Source organism: Nicotiana attenuata, chromosome 4 (genome assembly GCF_001879085.1).
Source record: "Nicotiana attenuata strain UT chromosome 4, NIATTr2, whole genome shotgun sequence".
NCBI classification, from domain to species: Eukaryota; Viridiplantae; Streptophyta; class Magnoliopsida; order Solanales; family Solanaceae; genus Nicotiana; species Nicotiana attenuata.
Window position 1 is genome coordinate 6,966,573 of NC_031992.1, and position 20,628 is coordinate 6,987,200.

General features: G+C 36.7%; 1 protein-coding gene across 1 annotated transcript; it reads left to right on the forward strand.

Moving 5' to 3' along the window:
* On the forward strand, nt 1,585–6,629 carry LOC109224907 (type IV inositol polyphosphate 5-phosphatase 11). The gene is made up of 8 exons (XM_019389474.1): nt 1,585–1,815; nt 1,917–2,079; nt 2,342–2,472; nt 3,201–3,277; nt 3,385–3,510; nt 4,876–5,063; nt 5,464–5,601; nt 6,221–6,629. The coding sequence occupies exons 1-8, from the start codon at nt 1,778–1,780 to the stop codon at nt 6,419–6,421; spliced, it is 1,062 nt and encodes a 353-aa protein (XP_019245019.1). The 5' UTR covers nt 1,585–1,777; the 3' UTR covers nt 6,422–6,629.

Consider the following 20,628-nt stretch of genomic DNA (forward strand, 5'->3'; position numbering starts at 1 on the left):
GGGGAAGAAAGAGACGTTAGTCTTCAAGTCATTTTTGAGATGTTGCAGGCGCAACAAGTGGCCATTGCTCAGCTACAAAGTCACCAAAAAACTCCAAGCACAGTAGCACCTGAAATGGCTCCTCGAGTCGAGCGTGCCAAAGAAACCGAGTAACAACGGGTCAGCAGCAGACCCCACTATTATGAAGATGCTCGAGGACCTCACCAAAAGGATTGAATCAGGGGAAAAGAACATAGAGGATAGCGATAAAAAGATGGAGACTTATAACTCGAGGGTAGTCAGATCTCGGACGCGCCCCCGATTCTGAAGGGTGTAGATTCAAAGAAGTTCGTGCAGAAACCATTCCCACCAAATGGTAAACCTCTTACGGTTAAGCTGTTCCTTTAGGGTGCAAATGACTATATTTTTAGTTTAAATTTGTCTCTAGGGTCATAGGCTCCTAACCTTTATGGAAGATATATTATATACTGGGAATGTTAGTTTTTAAACTATGAAATAATTTTAAAGTTAATTACAAATAATTCTTCACTCTATGTGGATTAGCAACTCAAACAATGAAAAAGCTATAATAATAATAATAATAATAATAATAATAATAATAATAACAATAATAATAATAATTTAAACTTCATAAACAGTATAAAGTTGGAGTCCCCTTCACTTACCTGAAGCTATTAAGGAGGGCTGCGCTCCGAAACATATCACACAACAGAAATGTCGATACAAAATACAATTCGCACGTGCCGCTGTAGTTGATGAACCTTTACTTAACGGAATCGGTTTTGATCTCTTTCAATTTGACCTTTGACTATATTTCAAAATTCAATAAGCTAAGGCTGATTAATTAACTTATGAAACCTTCTTACGTTACTCCATTCAAAAGCAAACAAATGTCCTCTTAATTATGGTAACCCCAATAATGACCTACCAACATTAATAGCTTTTGGAGGGACTCGAAGATATTGAGAATCCAAAACCTTAACCTCAAGTGTGAACATAACCCAACAATTAAAGTATACTACTCCTAGTAATATGAAATGATGAACTCAAAAAAGTCACAAGATTATTTATACTGGTATTCTTTACAATTCTATAATCCCTCCTGTCCACTTTAATTAATTTTTTTGGTTGTTTTCAAGCATATTTTTTTTAGCATTAATTAATAATAAAATTAATCATATTAACCTTAATTTGTTCATTGAAACTATAATAAATACTCCTAGGCTCTTTACTACTCCAATAACAACTTTGAAAAAAAAAAGTTAATTACTTCTTGATATCTGAAAAAATTAATCAAATATTGTGAACCACAAAAATAAAACAAAAAGTCAATTAAAGTGGACCGATGGAGTACGTAATTTGCATGGTCATGGCAAATATAAGGTTAGCTATTCTAGAGTTTTCTTGATCCCGAAGCTCATGTCCCTTTCGGATTTGTCACAATTTCTTTAAAAATGTCGATGGCATTATTCTTACCTAACTTAATGACATATCAAATTCCAAGTACTGTCATCATCAAGTGACAAAGCATTTTATAAATCTAATTATCGCCAATCCTTTGACTTCTTCTTCTTCTTCTTATTCTCTTTTTCCATGCATTATATTTTCTCGCCGCCCACTAGCTAGTACGTGTTTATATATACATACAGAAAGAGAAGAAAAACTATTTTGAATCTCAAAAGTCAGTCAATTCTGATATATCTTATAACTTTGTGTTCCTGTTTAAGCGCACTCAAGAATAATCCAAAGAAGTACATTTCTTTCTTTTTTCAATATAATGGAGGGGCTTTGTGTTAAGCTTTTTGAAGCTTCAAGGTTTGATTTACTTTCCTTTTTGCTATATTGTCTTCAGTTTATGGTGTGAATTAGTGAACATTGTAATTAACTATTGTTGTTGGTTTTTCAACTGGATGCAGAAAAAAGTATAAAATGAAGAGACGAAAAGCTGCAATGGGAATGGTTGACAGTTTTGAGGCGAGTCATGAAGGGATAAAAACTGTTGATATTCAGAAACGTTGTGAGTTTTCTGGAAGTTCTGATCTTTGCATCTACTTTGTCACTTGGAATATGAATGGAAAGGTAAATTTAGCACTTAATTAGTAGTCACAGTTCGTTGGTAAAGTTGTTGTCATGTGACGAGGAGGCCTGGTCACGGGCTCAAGCCGTGAAAATAGCCTCTTGAAGAAATGCAAGGTAAGGCTACCCTTGTGGTCCGATCCTTCTCCGGACCCAGCGCATAACGGAAGCTTAGTACACCGGGCTGTCCTTATTTTTATATTTCTTCTTCTATATTCCTTTTTTATTTTCACAAAATTTTGCTTAATTTTTGCATGATGTGAAGGTTCCATGCGAGGATATAGCAAAAATAGTTGGTGAAGAGCGAAAATATGATCTATTGGTGATGGGTTTGCAAGAGGCTCCTGGAAACAACATTCTCAAGTTGTTGAAGAATACTTTGGCTCGTACTCACATGTATGTATAAAAAAAATTTACACTCCTATTATCACAATTTAATCGGTGATAACAAGTTCTTATTATTTTTTATTTTTATTTTACTATATATATATATATATATATATATATATATATATATATATATATATATATATATATATATATATATATATATATATATATATATATCAGACATGTTATATAGGAAGAGTTATTTGTTGTTGTAGGTCAGCTTAATGTGATGATTAAAAAAATATACATTATCCGTCACAAAATTTAAACTCTTCTCTCTTGTTTCTCTTTTTTATATTTTAAATATTCCAATATTTATGGAAAACATTATTGGGACCAATCATCTTTTCATAGGGTAGGTTGTATGCTTTTGAAATGGAAGGAAATAAATTCAAAGACGATAAGCTGAAACATGAATAGCCAGACAAGAAACACCATATAATTGATCTTTGACAATGACTACCCAAACAATATTCACGTGTTCTCACTCCAAAATATCAAATTTCAATTTATATTTTTGATTCTAGAAAAGTCGTGTATTCTCTGACATGCCGTATCTCATGAATTAACCTTCAAATTTTCGTGGTCACATTTTAAATTTCTAGGGAAAAAAAAAAAAGAAATGCATTGCATCAGACCACTAACTTAATATCATTGAAAAGTACTTGTCATAATTAAGATTAATTTCCTTATTATAGTATTATGACATTTTTTCCTTCATATTTGTGAGAAAGGCTATTAGGAAAAGCTGTAATGCAATCTCTACAGCTGTATGTGTTTGGCCCCAAGAATTTAGAGCAATTTACTAGAGGTATATTTTATTTCCTTCTTTATTTTTTCAATATACTAAATTTCATGCTAATTGAATTGAATCTTGATTCTGTTGTTACTAATATTTGATTGGTTAACTTTATATAGAAGTAAAGGTGGATAAGCATGAAATTGGAGGATTAGGATGGTTAATCAGGAGAAAGAAAGGAGCAGTGGGTGTTAGAATTAGATACAAGGGCATACAAATGGTTTTTATTTCTTGTCACCTCTCTGGTAAGTCCCTTACTCCTCATTTAAACATACTAACCCGTTGAAAATTATAATTAAGTAAATAAAAATGTATACTATTATATCTTTTAATGATTGAAAACTTTTAAATGATGTGATCATACAATTAATTTTGCCGCTAGTTCTACCTTCTTATTTAGACTTTAGAACTTGTATAGGCTTATACTATATTCATTGAAGGTAGTTTGTAGCTAGAAAAATTGACCAACAATAGACCAATTGCTAAGAGTAGGTTGACAAATATACTACTAGAAAAACATTTTCATTCCCAAAGAAGAATATGGAAAATCCAGCTCTTTTTTGTTTGTGGGAATTGGGAAAGGAAATTCATTACGCAAAGTTGGTAGCGTAAAAATTCAAAGTTTATTGACTTCCATCATGTTTGGGCCTGACGAAGAAAGTTTATATGGCAAGTTACATAAAATTAATTATATTCGATAGTTAAATATAAAAAAAAATACATATTTTATGTATATTATATATTAATTAAACAAAAAATATGTAACAAATGGCCAAACTCCTGCTGTATTAATGTGAACTAAAATTCATTTACAGATTCGGATAATAAACCAACACTAACTACTGAATTACAATGAGAAATATAAGGATTAGAGATTAAGAAGGGGAGAGAGAAGGTTAGACTCAAAGCAAGGAGATGAGAGGAACAAACATTTTCGTCTTTAACAATAGGCATAATCCCATCTCTCTAACTGCTAGTCCTTAACCATTTTCTGGATGGGCCTGAATCCCAAATAAAACTCTCCAATATTTTACTTAGCCCGATAATCCTTCCTGACTCAGTCTTATTCACCACTTCTAGCTCATAGGCCCTCATTGACTGAGCTTAATTCACAATAAAATATGTATTTTATCAGTTATTATTTTAGAAACGGTTATACTGTATAAGTTTTCCCAATAAACTTAGATGCTGCCCACGAGGGATCTAGGCCCAAACTTTTTGTGTCTTTGCTTCTATTCTTTTTCTTTTGTTATAATAAACAAACATTTAACCGTGGGACAAAAGAGTTTTTACCTTTGAAGTCTCATCTAAGTAACGCAGAGTAGAATTACAACCATTAGACTCTCCAATATTTTTTTTATAGGTGGTCATAATTAAATCATTAAATAAAACTGGTGAATTTCATGTAGGAATTTGGAAGTAATACACTCTTTAACTGTCTCTTGAAAAAAGGCCAAAGGTAACCATAAATTTGCTGCAATTGGCTAGAAATGAATAAATTACTCATACTATAAAACATCCATGATGTATATTTCCTCTGTTTTTTTAATTTTCAGCTATTGGCATTATTTTTCTGAATGATCATTTTTTTCTTCTTTTGCCAACTACAGCTCATGCTCGTAATGTAGAAGAGAGGAACAATCAGTTCAAGCATATATCAAACTCTCTCTTTTCAAAGAATACGAATCCTTATTCTAGACCAGCACAGCTTACTGTATGGTTGGGAGATCTTAACTACAGATTACAAGGCATCAATTCCTATCCTGCTAGAGATCTCATTCATGGAAATCTCCACGAAGTATGTATATTTCATATATTTAAGTTATATACGCTAAAGGGCAGCCCGGTGTACTAAGCTCCCGTTATGCGCGGGGTCCCGGGAAGGGCCGAACCATGAGGGTCTTTGTACGCAGCCATACCTGCATTACTGCAAGAGGCTGTTTCCACGGCTCGAACCCGTGACCAGTGACCTCCTGGTCACATGGCAACAACTTTGTCGGTTACGCCAAGGCTCCCCTTCTTAAGTTATATACGCTGACAGCGCAAATTTTTTAATTAATGTGATAAGTGTAAATGTATAACTTAACTTTTCATATGAACTTTCTTTAGATCAACTTGGGTTTTTGGAAGGAAAAAGGAGGCTATTTTGAACAATTGCTAATGTTCCAATTTTTTTGAATATTTGTTTACTAATGCAGATGTTAACTAGCAAAGATCAACTATTACAAGAAGCAGAAAGAGGAGAGATTTTTAATGGCTATTGCGAGGGTGCATTAGCTTTCAAACCAACTTACAAATATGATATTGGAAGCAGCAGCTATGATACAAGTCACAAGGTAATTAATTAGTCTAATCTTATTACTCCTTTTATTTAATCATTTGAGGCACCACGTTTAAAATGTTAATTTGACTTGCCTAGTTGTGAAAAAAAGGTTGAACTACTAGTTGAAAAGTTGATTAAATAGAGAAAACGTCAAATTAAACTACTATACACTGATCAATTAAAGGTTGTACTCTTTTGTTAATATAATCAACGAGGTAGGGGTCCGAGCCAAATCCGCAACACTACAGGAGATGAAAGCCTGGGTGATTGGCTTATTATTAAAAAAATTAAAAAAAAGCTAGAGATTTTGAACTTACGAAAATTGTTTAAAGTAATACTTAAGCGAGAAGTGTCAGACATTTTAAACATCTAAAAATGAAAAGAATCTCATATTAGCAAGGGATGTGATGTAATAGTTAAGATTCCTTCATCTCTTAGTGGGCTTACTTATCCGAATTAGTCGGGCTAGTGGCTTTAAATATACTGATATATATATATGTTAGAATAAAAGAAAAGTGTGTCATACAAATTAGGATATAGGATACATTTCCTTTTAATTACAAAACACTTAATTAAGGATTTTGATATCTTGACTTGACAGTAATTGTTTAGTCATCTTTATTGTTGAACAGGTTAGAGTACCATCATGGACAGACAGAATATTGTTCAAGATAGACAGTAACAAAATCAATGCAACTTTACATTCTTATGAAGCAATTGAAAGTATCCGCAGCTCTGATCATAAGCCAGTGAAAGCTCATCTATGCTTAAAATTGACAGATATTCAAACAATAGATCCACAAATCTTGTTGCAGAATCATCACACTGATTAATGTTTTATTTGTTATTAAGTATCATGATTAATTAACTTTAAACATTCTTTTATTGTTGTCCATTCATGTTTTACGGAGTTACGCATTCTTTTTTCCTGCGTCTTCGTGTTCAACTGTAATTTTAAACCTTTATTAGTGCATTGTACCGTCTTTGTCCAAGAATTTTTGTAATTATATATGGTAACAATAAATTTGGTTTTTCTTTTCATGGCTTAATTCCTTTAAGATATACTTCGATAATGCATCTTCTTCTTTTAAATGACAGGACTATATATAGTTCTTTGGCTTATACCATCAGTTAATTTGAAACTTTTACAATGAGATCGTAGTAGAATATAAATTTCATATTTTGTCAGGATATATTGTTGTGGGGGGACCACATAATGATTCAGTGATATGATTTGATTTTCACAGTCATATTTTCACAATGGATATATATAGTGCCAGAAACAAGCAAGAGAAACGTCTCTAAACTAAAATTTGTACTCATCTGCTTCTTTGCATTGAATTTCATCCATGGACAGACTGTCTTCTCAAAGACCACACTATTAATTGTATGCATCTATCGGAAATGTACCAATAATATTGGAAGTATATATATATAACCCAAAGTTACTATCTTGAGAGCATATGAGAAGTGAAAATTAACTTCGTTTAGTGAAATATTGTGAGCAACATATATATATACTGGAAAATCAATTACCAGGAACGTGATCGATTCAGAATTTAGACGACATGAGTTCCGAGTTAAGAGAGTAACTTCTAAGATGCATATTTAATTATATATTTAGTTATTGCGCGTATATATATATGTATAGTTCGACTGTCAAGCACTATATTCTGCATAATTTGAAAACTCATGGTTGGATCTGCCATAAATAGTGTAATTCCAATCTAAACTAACTCGTGTCATGTAACATGTCCTAAGAGATGATGCCATTTTGGTGTAATTAAAGCCAGTTTTATGCTTGCTTGAAAGCAACCTTCCACTAATTAACGTTAGTTTAATGCTAAGTTGAGGAAAGCCGCAATTATTGTGTGAATGCTAACCAATCAAATCTAGACCAATATTATTAATTAAGATTCATGAATCATGACAACGATAACATGATACGGGCATATACCAATTAAATGGAAACGCATTGCCATGCCTTCTATAAAAAATTTACAAAATTGAAGTATCACAAGTTCCATAGCTAATTAATCTTGTAAAAACTGAATTACTTTAAAACAATTTGGGTAAGTATTTTCTTTTGTTGGAGGTGGGGGAAGAAGGGATTATACCCCTTCTGATTGTGAAGTCTTAACTTCCTAGCTATCTTGACACAAGAATATATATATATATATATGTTACTTGCCAAAAAAAATTCTAAAGTTCAACAAGATAGTATTGCCGTAATAGTTTAGCTTCATATAGGTATATGACTTGAGAATACAACAAGTGTTATGTTGAGGAAGAGGCAAATCCGAAATAAAGAAGATAAAGAACATCAAATTTTAACGTGGAAAACCTTTCAAATCGAAGGTAAAAACCACGGGATCACGAAGATCCAAAAAGCTCCACTATAACAATAAGAGGGTTACAAAAGTTCTCCAAATTGGCTACACAACAAGGGCCAAACACGGAGCAACAAGAGCAACAACTAATCAATTGAAGAAAGAGTATAATCCACAAAAATGAAGCTGTTGTTGGAGGCTCGAAATCAGATGCTACGAGCCTCCAAATCCGATCTCCACCGTTCAAATCCGAGACCATGATGTTACGAACATCAGTCAAAATTTTAGCCCGATCCAACGGTTAACGAATCGGAAAACGTGATTTGAAGTTGGCTGGTCGGAATAAAAATCTGCAGCAAAACAAATACTTTTCTTCTCTCTTCTCTCTTGATGAAAGCTCTCTCTAAACCACTCTTATGTGCTTAAGTCTTTCAAAGACTTGTATCAATGAGCATAGAATAATTCTCCAAGGTTGTCCTATTTATAGATCATGAGTGGTGCTTTCTCTTAAAGCCAAAACCCACTCAAAATAGGAATAAACACCGAATCTAATTCCGAATAGGAATGGAAACCAAAAGTGAATAGGATTAGGCCATTGGGCCTTTGGCTGGACAACATGGGCATGAGCCCAACAAACTCCCGCTCCAGCCAAGGGGCCAAATGTGTCTTCAAGTAGAGGAACTATTGACAGGCTTCATGCCTGCCAATTTTCTGCAAAATTCATGTTTATCTGCAGCCACCGCCTTTGTCAGCATATCCGAAGGATTTTCATCAGTGTGTATCTTCTCAACCTCAAATAATTTCTCTTCCACGGCCATTCTTATCCAATGATACTTTCTATTTATATGTTTGGTCTTAGAATGAAAAGTGGAGTGCTTGGTGAGACACATAGCACTTTGATTATCACAAAATAAGATGTACCTTGGTTGCTCAAAGCCAAGATCATTAATAAACTCCTTCATCCATAATAGTTCTTTAGCACCTTCTGTGACAACAATATATTCGGCTTCTGTGGTGGATAGAGCTAGGCACTTCTGTAGTCTAGATTGCCAAGAAACAGCTCCCCCTACAAAAGTGATCAAATAACCGGAAGTCGATCTTGAATTATCAAGATTGCCTCCTAAATCAGAGTCTGTGTAACAAACAAGTTCAGGCTTGCCATTGCCAAAGCACAACTTCAAATCTGTAGTACCTTTCTGTTGCTCCCAAACGCACACGCAAGTATACGTGGTCGACAAGTAATATAATGATAAGTTGAGTGTCGAACCCACAGAGACTTGTGTAAACTACTCACTAAATCACAAAAATTGTTATTCGATCTAGCTAAAAGCAAAGTCCAATAATATGATTATACTATACTACGATTCTAAATAATAACTAAATTATCAAGTAACGAGTTGATTGTTGTGTATTCAGTAGAGACAAGTATACCAGGGTTGTGATCGATTCACCAATCGTATTGTGTTCTAATTAACTCTCCCTTTCATATAATTCACTCATGGTTGCTAATTAATCGATAAATGCTCTCATAGCCTTCTCCCAAAGTACTACTCACCTATTCTCAATAAATTAACGCCTATATTCCTATGAAATCAATCTATTAAGAACGCATTAAGACTACGATATTTAATTAAGCACGGTGACTAGGTATATTCCTATCCTAACCACAAATCCGCTCCCCCTAAGGGTTAAGATCATGCTCTCTTCAATTCTTCTCCAATCTAAACACGGCTTTCCCAAGCATAGCATAGATAGTAAATAGAACCTAACTGCTGGCCAGACAATTAAGCAATTAAACACAGAATTGAAGAAACAACCATATATTGGTGAATTATAATCAAGGTCAAGTTAATATCACACAACAATATTCATGGCTAAATTACAACCCCAGAACAATGGGTGTTTTAGCCACTCATGATGTAATCAAACAATTGCATAAGTTTTGAATAATTGAAAATATTAGAAAAAGATGAAGAATTCCGAGTTGTTCTTGCTCCTCAATGTTTCTAGCGTGTATTTTTACTCCAAAGTGGCGTCTCCCCCTTCAAAAATAGGTTTAGTCTTGCTTTTATACGTGTTGGGTAGGTATAGGGCCTAAATAACCTTGTCCTGGGCCAAATAGGATACATTTCACGTCACCGTCGCCCAGCCCGGCGCCCTCCACGGCGCCCCATTATTTGTGCACACTGTTTTCGGCGCCACAGGTGGCGCCAGGCACTGCCTGTAGCGCCCAACTGGCCCTTTTTCCCGGTTTCATTCGTTTTGGCTCAAATCATGCGCGTTTCGCCCCGTTCCGTTTGGAATTTGGAAAAACGTAAAACATGAAAGTTGTAGCCCCTTTGAGTTAGCTTTCCAACCATATATTGTGGAGACCAAATGGAGTTCTGAGCAAAAGGTTATATCCATTTTACTAGACAGTGCGCAATATGCCTACTCGATTCTTCGTTCACTCTAATTATCATCCGTTGACCCCCAAACACAATTCCGGCTTAATTCCTTGAGCTTTTACTCATACTTCAAAGCTCCAAATCACTTGAATTCATTCCATAACATCTATATAGCTCGGAATCACTCCTACAAGGCATAAAACACACAATTAGTGCAAGACACTAGCGATTAAAGCTCAAACTCAATCAAAGTGCAGTAAATTTGAGTGTAATAATCGACTAAAATACGTAATTATAGCCTATCATCAACACCCCACACTTAAATGTTGCTCGTCCTCGAGCAATGGGACTATCTAATAAACCCCCCAACTACGTACAAGTATCAATTATAGAGGAGTACTTTAACTTTTACCCACACACTATACCCTAAACTATGATCAATACCGGCACACAAGCATGAGCACACAAAAATTCACATTATTCCCGTCTAAGCATGCCCAAGTATAATATTTCACTTCAATCAATTCCAACAACCTATTTGTCACCACCCAACCTCAAAAGCCGACTTGTAACCACTAAGCACCCTCAATTCATGCACTTACCTACCAAGAAAGTTTACAACATTACCAATCATTCATGAGATCATGTGCCCTCACCAACAAACAAAAGAGTGACTATAGATAGTCCATACATTCAAATATACTTTTGAATATAGATTAAGGACATCGCACAATTGAACCAAATTCACTCACTCTCACAAAGAATTCATATGCATCCTGTGGTCGTACCATAAGCTTGCCCGTAGTGTATATCTCTACTAATTTAAGCTAGCCAAATCTAGGATCAATTAGGACTTTTAAGGTTGTAATGTAGGCTAAGGGACGGGTATGAAACAATTAGAAATAGTGGCTCCCTCCTAAGCACTTTAATACACTACGTTCACAATTCAAGCACATATTCTTCTAAACCAAATCACTTGCCATACACAACATAGCCCTTACGTTCATTCAAGCACTTCTATACTCCCACTAGCACAAGTTATTAAGAATTAGAGGTGTTTTCTACATACTTTCACTATCATTTTTTTTTTCTTTTCTTTCAATTTTTCTTTTCCTTTCTCTTTTTTTTCTTCACAGACTCCATAAAATAAAGTTCCTTGGCTAGTGTATTTGATTTCAACTTTAGTGCACCAACGGGCCCTTTCATGGTTCCCCTCAAAAGCTACTCCTCAATCTCTAACCTTACTTCTTTTAGCGACTAAGTGCCTTAGGAGGTAAAGGTTCAATCAATATCAAATTAAGAACAAAATAGGGGTATGGCTTGTAATGTGGGTGCCAAAAGAAAGGTCTATAGGCTCAAAGGGGCTAGCAACGAAAATTTTTATTTTTATGTGACAAGCACATCCATGATCAAGCAAGAAAATGCCTACGTCATCTCCTAGATTAGCACACTTACAATTTCGCTTCAATTAACACACGGGGCAAGTTCTAGATTACACAAGATAGCATAGAAAATCACAATTCCTCACACACACGTTGCACATGACTCAATCAAGACGGTTCTATTCAACTCTCAAGTCAAGCAAGCACACATTATGGAGAAATTTAAGCAATATTGTACTATGTGGCATACGAGTCAAACAACTGAGAAAAGGCGTCACAAAATAGGTTATTTACTTTACTTAGGCTTCACAATTCAAACCAAATACACAGGAAAACAGAATGTATGTCATAGCCTAATGTGCCAGCATCAACCATGTCAATGAGTATCTCAGAGCGACTCAGTTTCTTCCTAAACTACTCATAAAAAGAAATTAAAGTGCCCGGTTCGAGCTACATCCTTGGAAAAGAACCGGTGCCTAAAGAAAAACCAAGGAATACTACCTAGCTATTCTTAAAAAAATAATCTTTTTGGTGTTTTTAAAATCGGACTTTTAATCCCTCAAGAAAATTGTCCAAAAGCTCCATCGTCGGGAAAAGTCTGAACTTTTCACATTTTTTTTCAATTTCGTTTTTTTATTTTAAACCTAGACTATGTCTACTACGAGTTCTAAAAGAAAAACTAAAAAAATAGTTTTATACAATTACACTTCANACAAAAATCTTTTTGGTGTTTTTAAATCGGACTTTTATCCCTCAAGAAAATTGTCCAAAAGATCCATCGTCGGGAAAAGTCTGAACTTTATCACATTTTTTTTTTCAATTTTCTTTTTTTTTATTTTTTTATTTTTTATTTTTAAACCTAGACTGTGTCTACTACGAGTTCTAAAAGAATAACTAAAAAAATAGTTTTATACAATTACACTTCAGAAGTACGTTTTTCCACCCCACACTTATATTATGCATAGTCCTCGATGCATGATCATAGAGAAATATTAAAACAAGGGTGAGAAATACTCCCTGAGACCCTCTCGGGCCTAGCTCGGACATGATCCTCAATATTAAGGGTCGGGACGACCCCACACTTAAGCTCACTCATGCTCCCCAGCTTCAACTTTGGGTACTCAGACTTCCCCTACTCTGCAAAACAAAAACAACACAAAACTTGACACTAAAAAAAAAATTAATCAATAGCTAAAAGATATACATGTTGGGTTGCCTCCCAACAAGCGCCTTATTTATAGTCGTGGCACGACTCTGCTACTCTGCTCAAGCCGAGCGCTTTCTCTTCTTCTTTCTCCCATAAATTCTAGCCTTTTTGCACGCTCTCGGAAGGTCTCCTCTTTCATCTCTGGCTCTTTTCTCAATCATCTTAACACGCTCAGCTGGAAACACTACCTCCTCTAACTCAGTTGTCCCATCTGGATCACTACACTTCACATAAGGACTCTGCTCTATCCCCTTCGATTCTACCACAGTAATCATGCACAAGTCCTCATAATGCTTAGGGAGCTTAAGTGCCTTGTACGCATTAAAAGTGACCTCCTCATCGTCAACTCTCATTTTTAACTTCCCTGCCCTCACATCAATAATTGCTCCACCAGTAGCCAAGAATGGTCGCCCCAAAATAATGGGCACTTCCTCATCTGCCTCGTAATCAAGATTAATAAAATCAGCAGGAAGAATAAACTTTCCCACTCGAACTAACACATCCTCAATAATTCCTTCTGGCATGACTAGTGACCTATCTGCTAATTGTAAAGTGATTGTAGTAGGTCTGAGCGCCCCCAATCCAAGTTGCTTGAACAAAGAGTATGGCATCAAATTTATACTAGCCCCTAAATCACATAGGGCTCTACCAACTTCTTGATTTCCAAGAGACAAAGGAATTGTGAAACTCCCAGGATCCTTCAACTTAGGAGGAAGTTTACTCTGAACTCTGGCACTGCACTCTTCAGTAAGTGCAACTGTATCGAACTCTGCATGTCTTCATTTGTTTGCCACAATATCTCTGAGATACCTTGCATACTTAGGCACTTCCTGCAAAATTTCCACCAAACGCAAATTCACACTCACTTGGCTCAAAATATCTAGGAATTTCTTGTACTTAGCATCATCTTTTTGCTTCTGCAGTCTTTGTGGAGACGGAGGTGGTGGCCTAGTCTCAATTACTGGCTCGGGCCCTTTATCATCTTTCTCATTCCCCTCAACTGGCTTGAGAACTAATTCTCCTTCAGGATGAGCTGTATTCTTCTTTTTCTTTGGAACTTGTTCTAGTGCTCTTCCATTTCTCAAGGTAACCGCATTGACTTGAGCTTTAGGATTGGGCTCGGTATCACTAGGAAGAGCCCCTGCCGGTCTGGTATTTTGGGCTCTGGTAAGTTGGCCCACGTGGTGCTCCAAATTTCTCAGTGCTGTGGCTTGAGCCTGCTGATCAGCTATTATTTTCCGATTGAAGGTTTGTTGATCTGCTATTAATTTCTTATTGAAGGCTTGTTGGTCGGCCATCAATTTCTTCATCATCTCCTCAAGGCTAGCTTGTTGTTCATCCTGAGGTGGTCTGGATTGTTGTTGAGGTGCTTGAGGCCGGTATTGATTCTGATTGCCTTGATTTCCACCCAGGAGAAGTTTGGGTGATTCCTCCAGTTGGGGTTGTAAGTGTCCCCATACTGATTTGTTTGTCCTCGATTTGCATTACCCACAAAATATACAAACTTTGGATTTGCTGGGCATAGATTGCTCATGTGACCCTCTCCACATACTTCACAAAATATTTGAACTTGTTGCACTGGCTGGGCTTGTTGCTTGTTAATGATCATTGTCATCTGATTGACTTGGTTGGTCAGCGTAGAGACCTGTGCTGACAATGCTAAGACAACATCTAATTCGAGAACCCCTGGTGATTTTTGCACCATATTCCTACCCATCTCTCCTTGCCAATCCGGATTGCTTTTGGAGAATTTGTTCAATAATGCATGAATTTCATCAAAGCTTTTCTCCAATACTTGACCTCCAGCTGCAGCATCTACTACAATTTTTGTTTGGGGATGGAGCCCTTCTATGAAAGTGTGAACTAACACTTCATTCGTCTGATTGTGATAAGGACAGTCTCTGAGCAGCCCCTTGAACCTTTCCCAAGCTGAGTATAAAGATTCTCCTGCTTTCTGTTTGAAAGCAACTATCTCACTTCTGATCTTTGTAGTTTTTCCTGAAGGGAAGAACCTTGCCAGAAATTTTCTTGCCAAATCATTCCATGATGTAATGAATTAGCTGGTTCTGCCTTTAGCCATCGCTTAGCCTCGCCCAATAGAGAGAATGGAAAAAGTGTGAGCCTCACATAGTCTGGAGTGACCCCGTTAGTGATATAAGTATCACTAATCTACAAGAAGTTCAAAATATGCTGCTGTGGATCCTCGTGTGGAAGACCCATAAATTGCCCGTTTGCATGAAGTAACTGGATCATGCTCTGTTTCAGCTCAAAGTGCCCAGTGATCCTGGGCTTCACTATGCTGGAGGTAACATTAGAAATACTGGGCATTGCTACCTCCTGAACAGCCATATGTTGCTCCTCTGCCATGTTCACAGGAAATTGAATGAGTGCTTGAATATTATTTATATCCCTTGCTTCCCTCAACCTCATGTGAAATGTTTTCTCAGGTTCGGGGTCAAAGCCGTTGAGTCTGTCCTGGCTTCTGACCCTACGCATTCAATCAAAGTTTGTGAGATTAGAGCAACAATCAAGTAACGTTAGACTAGACGAAATAAACAATTAAAGCAAAAACTAGAGAATAGTTAATATTCAAGTCCCCGGCAACGGCGCCAAAAACTTGTTTCTCCCAAACACACACGCAAGTATACGTGGTCGACAAGTAATATAATGATAAGTTGAGTGTCGAACCCACAGAGACTTGTGTAAACTACTCACTAAATCACAAAAATTGTTATTCAATCTAGCTAAAAGCAAAGTCCAATAATATGATTATACTATACTACGATTCTAAATAATAACTAAATTATCAAGTAACGAGTTGATTGTTGTGTATTCAGTAGAGACAAGTATTCCAGGGTTGTGATCGATTCACCAATCGTATTGTGTTCTAATTAACTCTCCCTTTCATATAATTCACTCATGGTTGCTAATTAATCGATAAATGCTCTCATAGCCTTCTCCCGAAGTACTACTCACCTATTCTCAATAGATTAACGCCTATATTCCTATGAAATCAATCTATTAAGAACGCATTAAGATTACAATATTTAATTAAGCACGGTGACTAGGTATATTCCTATCCTAACCACAAATCCGCTCCCCCTAAGGGTTAAGATCATGCTCTCTTCAATTCTTCTCTAATCTAAACATGGCTTTCCCAAGCATAGCATAGATAGTAAATAGAACCTAACTGCTGGCCAGACACTTAAGCAATTAAACACAGAATTGAAGAAACAACCATATATTGGTGAATTATAATCAAGGTCAAGTTAATATCACACAACAATATTCATGGCTAAATCACAACCCCAGAACAATGGGTGTGTTAGCCACTCATGATGTAATCAAACAATTGCATAAGTTTTGAATAATTGAAAATACTAGAAAAAGATGAAGAAAACTGCGAATTCTCCGCTTCCTCACGATCCCGTGTGTGTTGTTACTCCAAAGTGGCGTCTCCCCCCTTCAAAAATAGGTTTAGTCTTGCTTTTATACGTGTTGGGTAGGTCTAGGGACGAAATAACCTTGTCCTAGGCGAAATAGGACACATTTCACGTCACCAGCGCCCAGCCCGGCGCCCTCCACGATGCCCCATTATTTGTGCACACTATTTTCGGCGCCACAGGTGGCGCCAGGCACTGCCTGTGGCGCCCAACTGGCCCTTTTTCCCGGTTTCGTTCGTTTTGGCTCAAACCTTGCGCGTTTCTCCCCGTTCCGTTTGGAATTTGGAAAAACGTAAAACATGAAAGTTGTAGACCTTTGAGTTAGCTTTCCAACCATATATTGAGGAGACCAAATGGAGTTTTGAGAAAAAAGTTATATCCATTTTACTAGACAGTGCGCAATATGCCTACTCGATTCTTCGTTCGCTCTAACTATCATCCGTTGACCCCCAAACATGGTTCCGGCTTAATTCCTTGAGCTTTTACTCAGACTTCAAAGCTCCAAATCACTTGAATTCATTCCATAACATCTATATAGCTCGGAATCACTCCTACAAGGCATAAAACACACAGTTAGTGCAAGACACTAGCGATTAAAGCTCAAACTCAATCAAAGTGCAGTAAATTTGAGTGTCATAATCGACTAAAATACGTAACTGTAGCCTATCATCACTTTCAAATACCTTAATATCCATTTTACTGCATCCCAATGTTCTTTTCCAGGATTGGAAAGGAATCTACTAATAGTACCAACGGCATGTGCAATATCTGGTCTAGTGCAAACCATAGCATACATCAAGCTACCAATGGCAGAAGAGTAAGGAATACGAGACATCTCTTTTTTCTCTTCATCAGTAGATGGACTCTGACTAATACTCAATTTGAAGTGTTTAGCAAGAGGTGTACTAACCACTTTTGCATCTGTCATATTGAACCTCTTTAGTACCTTCTCAATGTATTGCTTTTGGGACAGAAATAACTCCTTTCTGTCTCTATGTTGGTGGATTTGAATGCCCAAGATTTTCTTTGCTGGCCCCAAGTCCTTTATCGCAAACGATTTGCTCAACTGCTTCTTAAGGACTGCGATTCTGGATTTATTCTTGCCAACAATAAGCATGTCATCCACATAAAGCAATAAAATAATAAAAGCATCATCAAAGAACTTCTGGAAGAATACACAGTGGTCTGAAGAAGTTTTCTTGTACCCTTGTTCTTCAATGACAGATTCAAACTTCAAATACCATTGCCTTGGAGCTTGTTTCAATCCATACAGGCTCTTTTTCAATTTGCAGACATAATTTTCTTTTCCCTTAGTTACAAATCCCTCAGGTTGCTCCATATAAATCTCCTCATCTAAATCACCATGAAGAAAAGCAGTCTTGACATCCTTCTTCTCAACCTCTAAATCTAGACTTGCGGCTAACCCCGGAACCACACGAATAGAAGACATCTTCACAACAAGGGAGAAAATTTCATCAAAGTCAACTCCCTTCTTCTGGACAAAACCTTTAACAATTGACCTCGCCTTGTATCTAGGCGCAGAGGTATGGTTATCTTGCTTTATTCTGAATATCCATTTGTTAGATAAAGCTCTCTTACCTTTCGACAATTTCACTAACTCATATGTGCCATTCTCATGGAGCGACTTCATCTCATCTTCCATCGTTTTGATCCAATGATCTTTGTGATTATCTTGCATGGCTTCATCATAATTCTCAGGTTCTCCCATGTCAGTCAAAAGTACATACTCATCAGGAGGATAGCGCATGGATTTTTGCTTCTCCCTTGTAGATCTTCTAAGAGAGGTTTCAGGAGCATTCGTAGTAGTTACCTGTGCAGGAATTGGTTCCTGATCAACCACAACTTCATCAACTGGAGCATCCATAACATCTACACCATGACGATCATTTTGATCTTGATCACTATCTCCATCATTGTCTTGGGTTCCTTCATGTGCAATAGGTGCCTTAGCAATTGAAATTGGATCAATATCAACTAAGCTCTCATTACTCTGAGAATCTATCTTCTCAGCTTTGTCAATATCTTCAATAGTTTGGTCTTCAAAGAATATTGCATCACGACTTCTAATAAGTTTATTGTCAACTGGATCATAATAAAGATACCCAAACTCATCTTGACCATAACCGATAAAGATGCACTGCTTAGTTTTGGCATCCAGTTTCGATCTCTCATCTTTAGGAATATGCACACAAGCTTTACACCCAAAAACTCTCAGGTGATCATAAGAAACATCTTTGGCAAACCAAACTCTGTCTGGGACATCACCATCTAAAGCAACAACAGGAGACAAATTGATAACATAGGCAACAGTGTTAAGTGCTTCCGCCCAAAATGTATTTGGAAGTTTAGCCTCTGAAAGTAAGCATCTAACTCCATCAACTAGAGTTCTATTCATCCTCTCTGCCAAACCGTTCAATTGAGGCGTCTTGGGTGGAGTTTTTTGATGACGAATTCCTTGTTCCTTGCAATAGTTATCAAAGGGGCCACAATATTCACCACCATTGTCAGTGCGAATACATTTTAATTTCTTCCCCGTCTGTCTCTCAGCTAAGGCCTGAAATTCCTTAAACACGCCAAGTGCTTGATCTTTCGATTTCAAAGGATACACCCAGAGCTTACGAGAATGATCATCAATGAAGGTCACAAAGTAAAGTGCACCACCTTTTGACTTTACTTTAAAAGGACCACACAAATCAGAGTGTACTAGCTCCAATAAATCGGGCTTTCTTGAGGGAGGATGACTATGAAAGGAAAACCCTTTCTGTTTGCCAACTAAACAATAGATACACCTTTTTAGCTTTGCTTGTTTCAATCCAGAAAGCAAACTTTTCTTAGCCAAACACGTAATCCCCTTATCGCTCATATGACTTAATCTTCTCTGCCACAATTCTGATAAAGTATCACCTTCCACCATATTTATTGAGTCATTAAGAATAGAGCCCTGTGTCACATATAAATAACCAGACTTGACTCCGCGAGCCACTACTAACGAGCCCTTAGTGAGCTTCCATTGGCCATTAAAGAGGCCATTATGGTAACCTTCATCGTCTAATCTTCCTGCGGAGATCAAATTGAAAGGAAAGTCTGGAGCATGCTTGACATCTTGAAGAACTAACGTTGAACCATTATTAGTTTTCAAACAAACTGTGCTAACACCAAACACCTTAACTTCACTGGCATTGCCCATCATTAACACTCCAGAATCAACAGCAGTATAAGATGAGAAAAAATCTTTTCTTGGTGTGACATGTGAGGTAGCTCCAGAATCTACTATCCAGCTACTCTCATGGGATACCAATTGATGACGTTTTCATCATAAGCAAAAAGAAGGTCATCTCGAACAATAGCAGCAACATTGTTCTCGTTATTTTCAACTTTCTTTCCTTCTCTAGTGTCTTGATTCAACTTGCGGCAAAACCTTTTGATGTGTCCTTTCTTGCCACAGTGGTTGCATGTAATATAATAGTATTTGGACCTTTACTTACTTCTACTTTTACCTCTATTCCTTGAGCCTCTTGTTCTATCTCTCCCCCGGTCTTCGGTAACAAAGATATATGCTTGTGAGGACGAACCCTGAGATTTTCTCCTTACTTCCTCGTTCAACACACCACTCTTGGCATATTCCATGATCACCTTACCTCCAGGAGCTGAATTTGTCAAAGAAACACGAAGAGTTTCCGAAGAGTCTGGCAGAGTATTAAGAAGCCAAAGTCCTTGTATGTCATCATCAAAATTAACCCCCATTCCAGATAGCTGATCAAGGACGCCCTGAAAATCATTTATGTGATCAAGGATAGGGATGCATTCCTTGTATTTAAAGGTCATCAATTGCTTTAGCAGAAACAATTTGTTGTTCCCGGTTTTTGAAGCATAAAGAGTCTCTAATTTTTCCTACAATGATCTCGCATGTATCTCGTTCACAATATGGTTGCGAACATTATCTTCAACCCATTGCCATATATATCCACATACTTGTTGGTGCTCGAAATCCCAATCTTCATCGGATATACTCTCAGTTTTATGAGCTAAAAAAATGGGTAGATGCATCTTCTTCACGAACAACAAGTCTTTCATCTTGCTTCTCCAAACATTATAATTTCTCTCATTTAAACATACCATCTTGCTCATATTCTCCTCCATTCCGTAACAACCCGGATAAATAACCAAGGCTTTGATACCACTATTATTTTGAGGAAGAGGCAAACCCAAAAATAAAAAAGATAAAGAACACCAAATTTTAACGTGGAAAACCTTTCAAATCGAAGGTAAA

What these genes read in the sequence shown, in the direction of transcription:
- LOC109224907 (XM_019389474.1), top strand. Translation starts at nt 1,778, where the DNA reads ATGGAGGGGCTTTGTGTTAAGCTTTTTGAAGCTTCAAG. An exon ending in TTTAGAGCAATTTACTAGAG is followed by an intron (nt 3,278 to 3,384) that starts GTATATTTTATT and finishes AACTTTATATAG; the next exon opens with AAGTAAAGGTGGATAAGCAT. An exon ending in TTCATGGAAATCTCCACGAA is followed by an intron (nt 5,064 to 5,463) that starts GTATGTATATTT and finishes TTACTAATGCAG; the next exon opens with ATGTTAACTAGCAAAGATCA.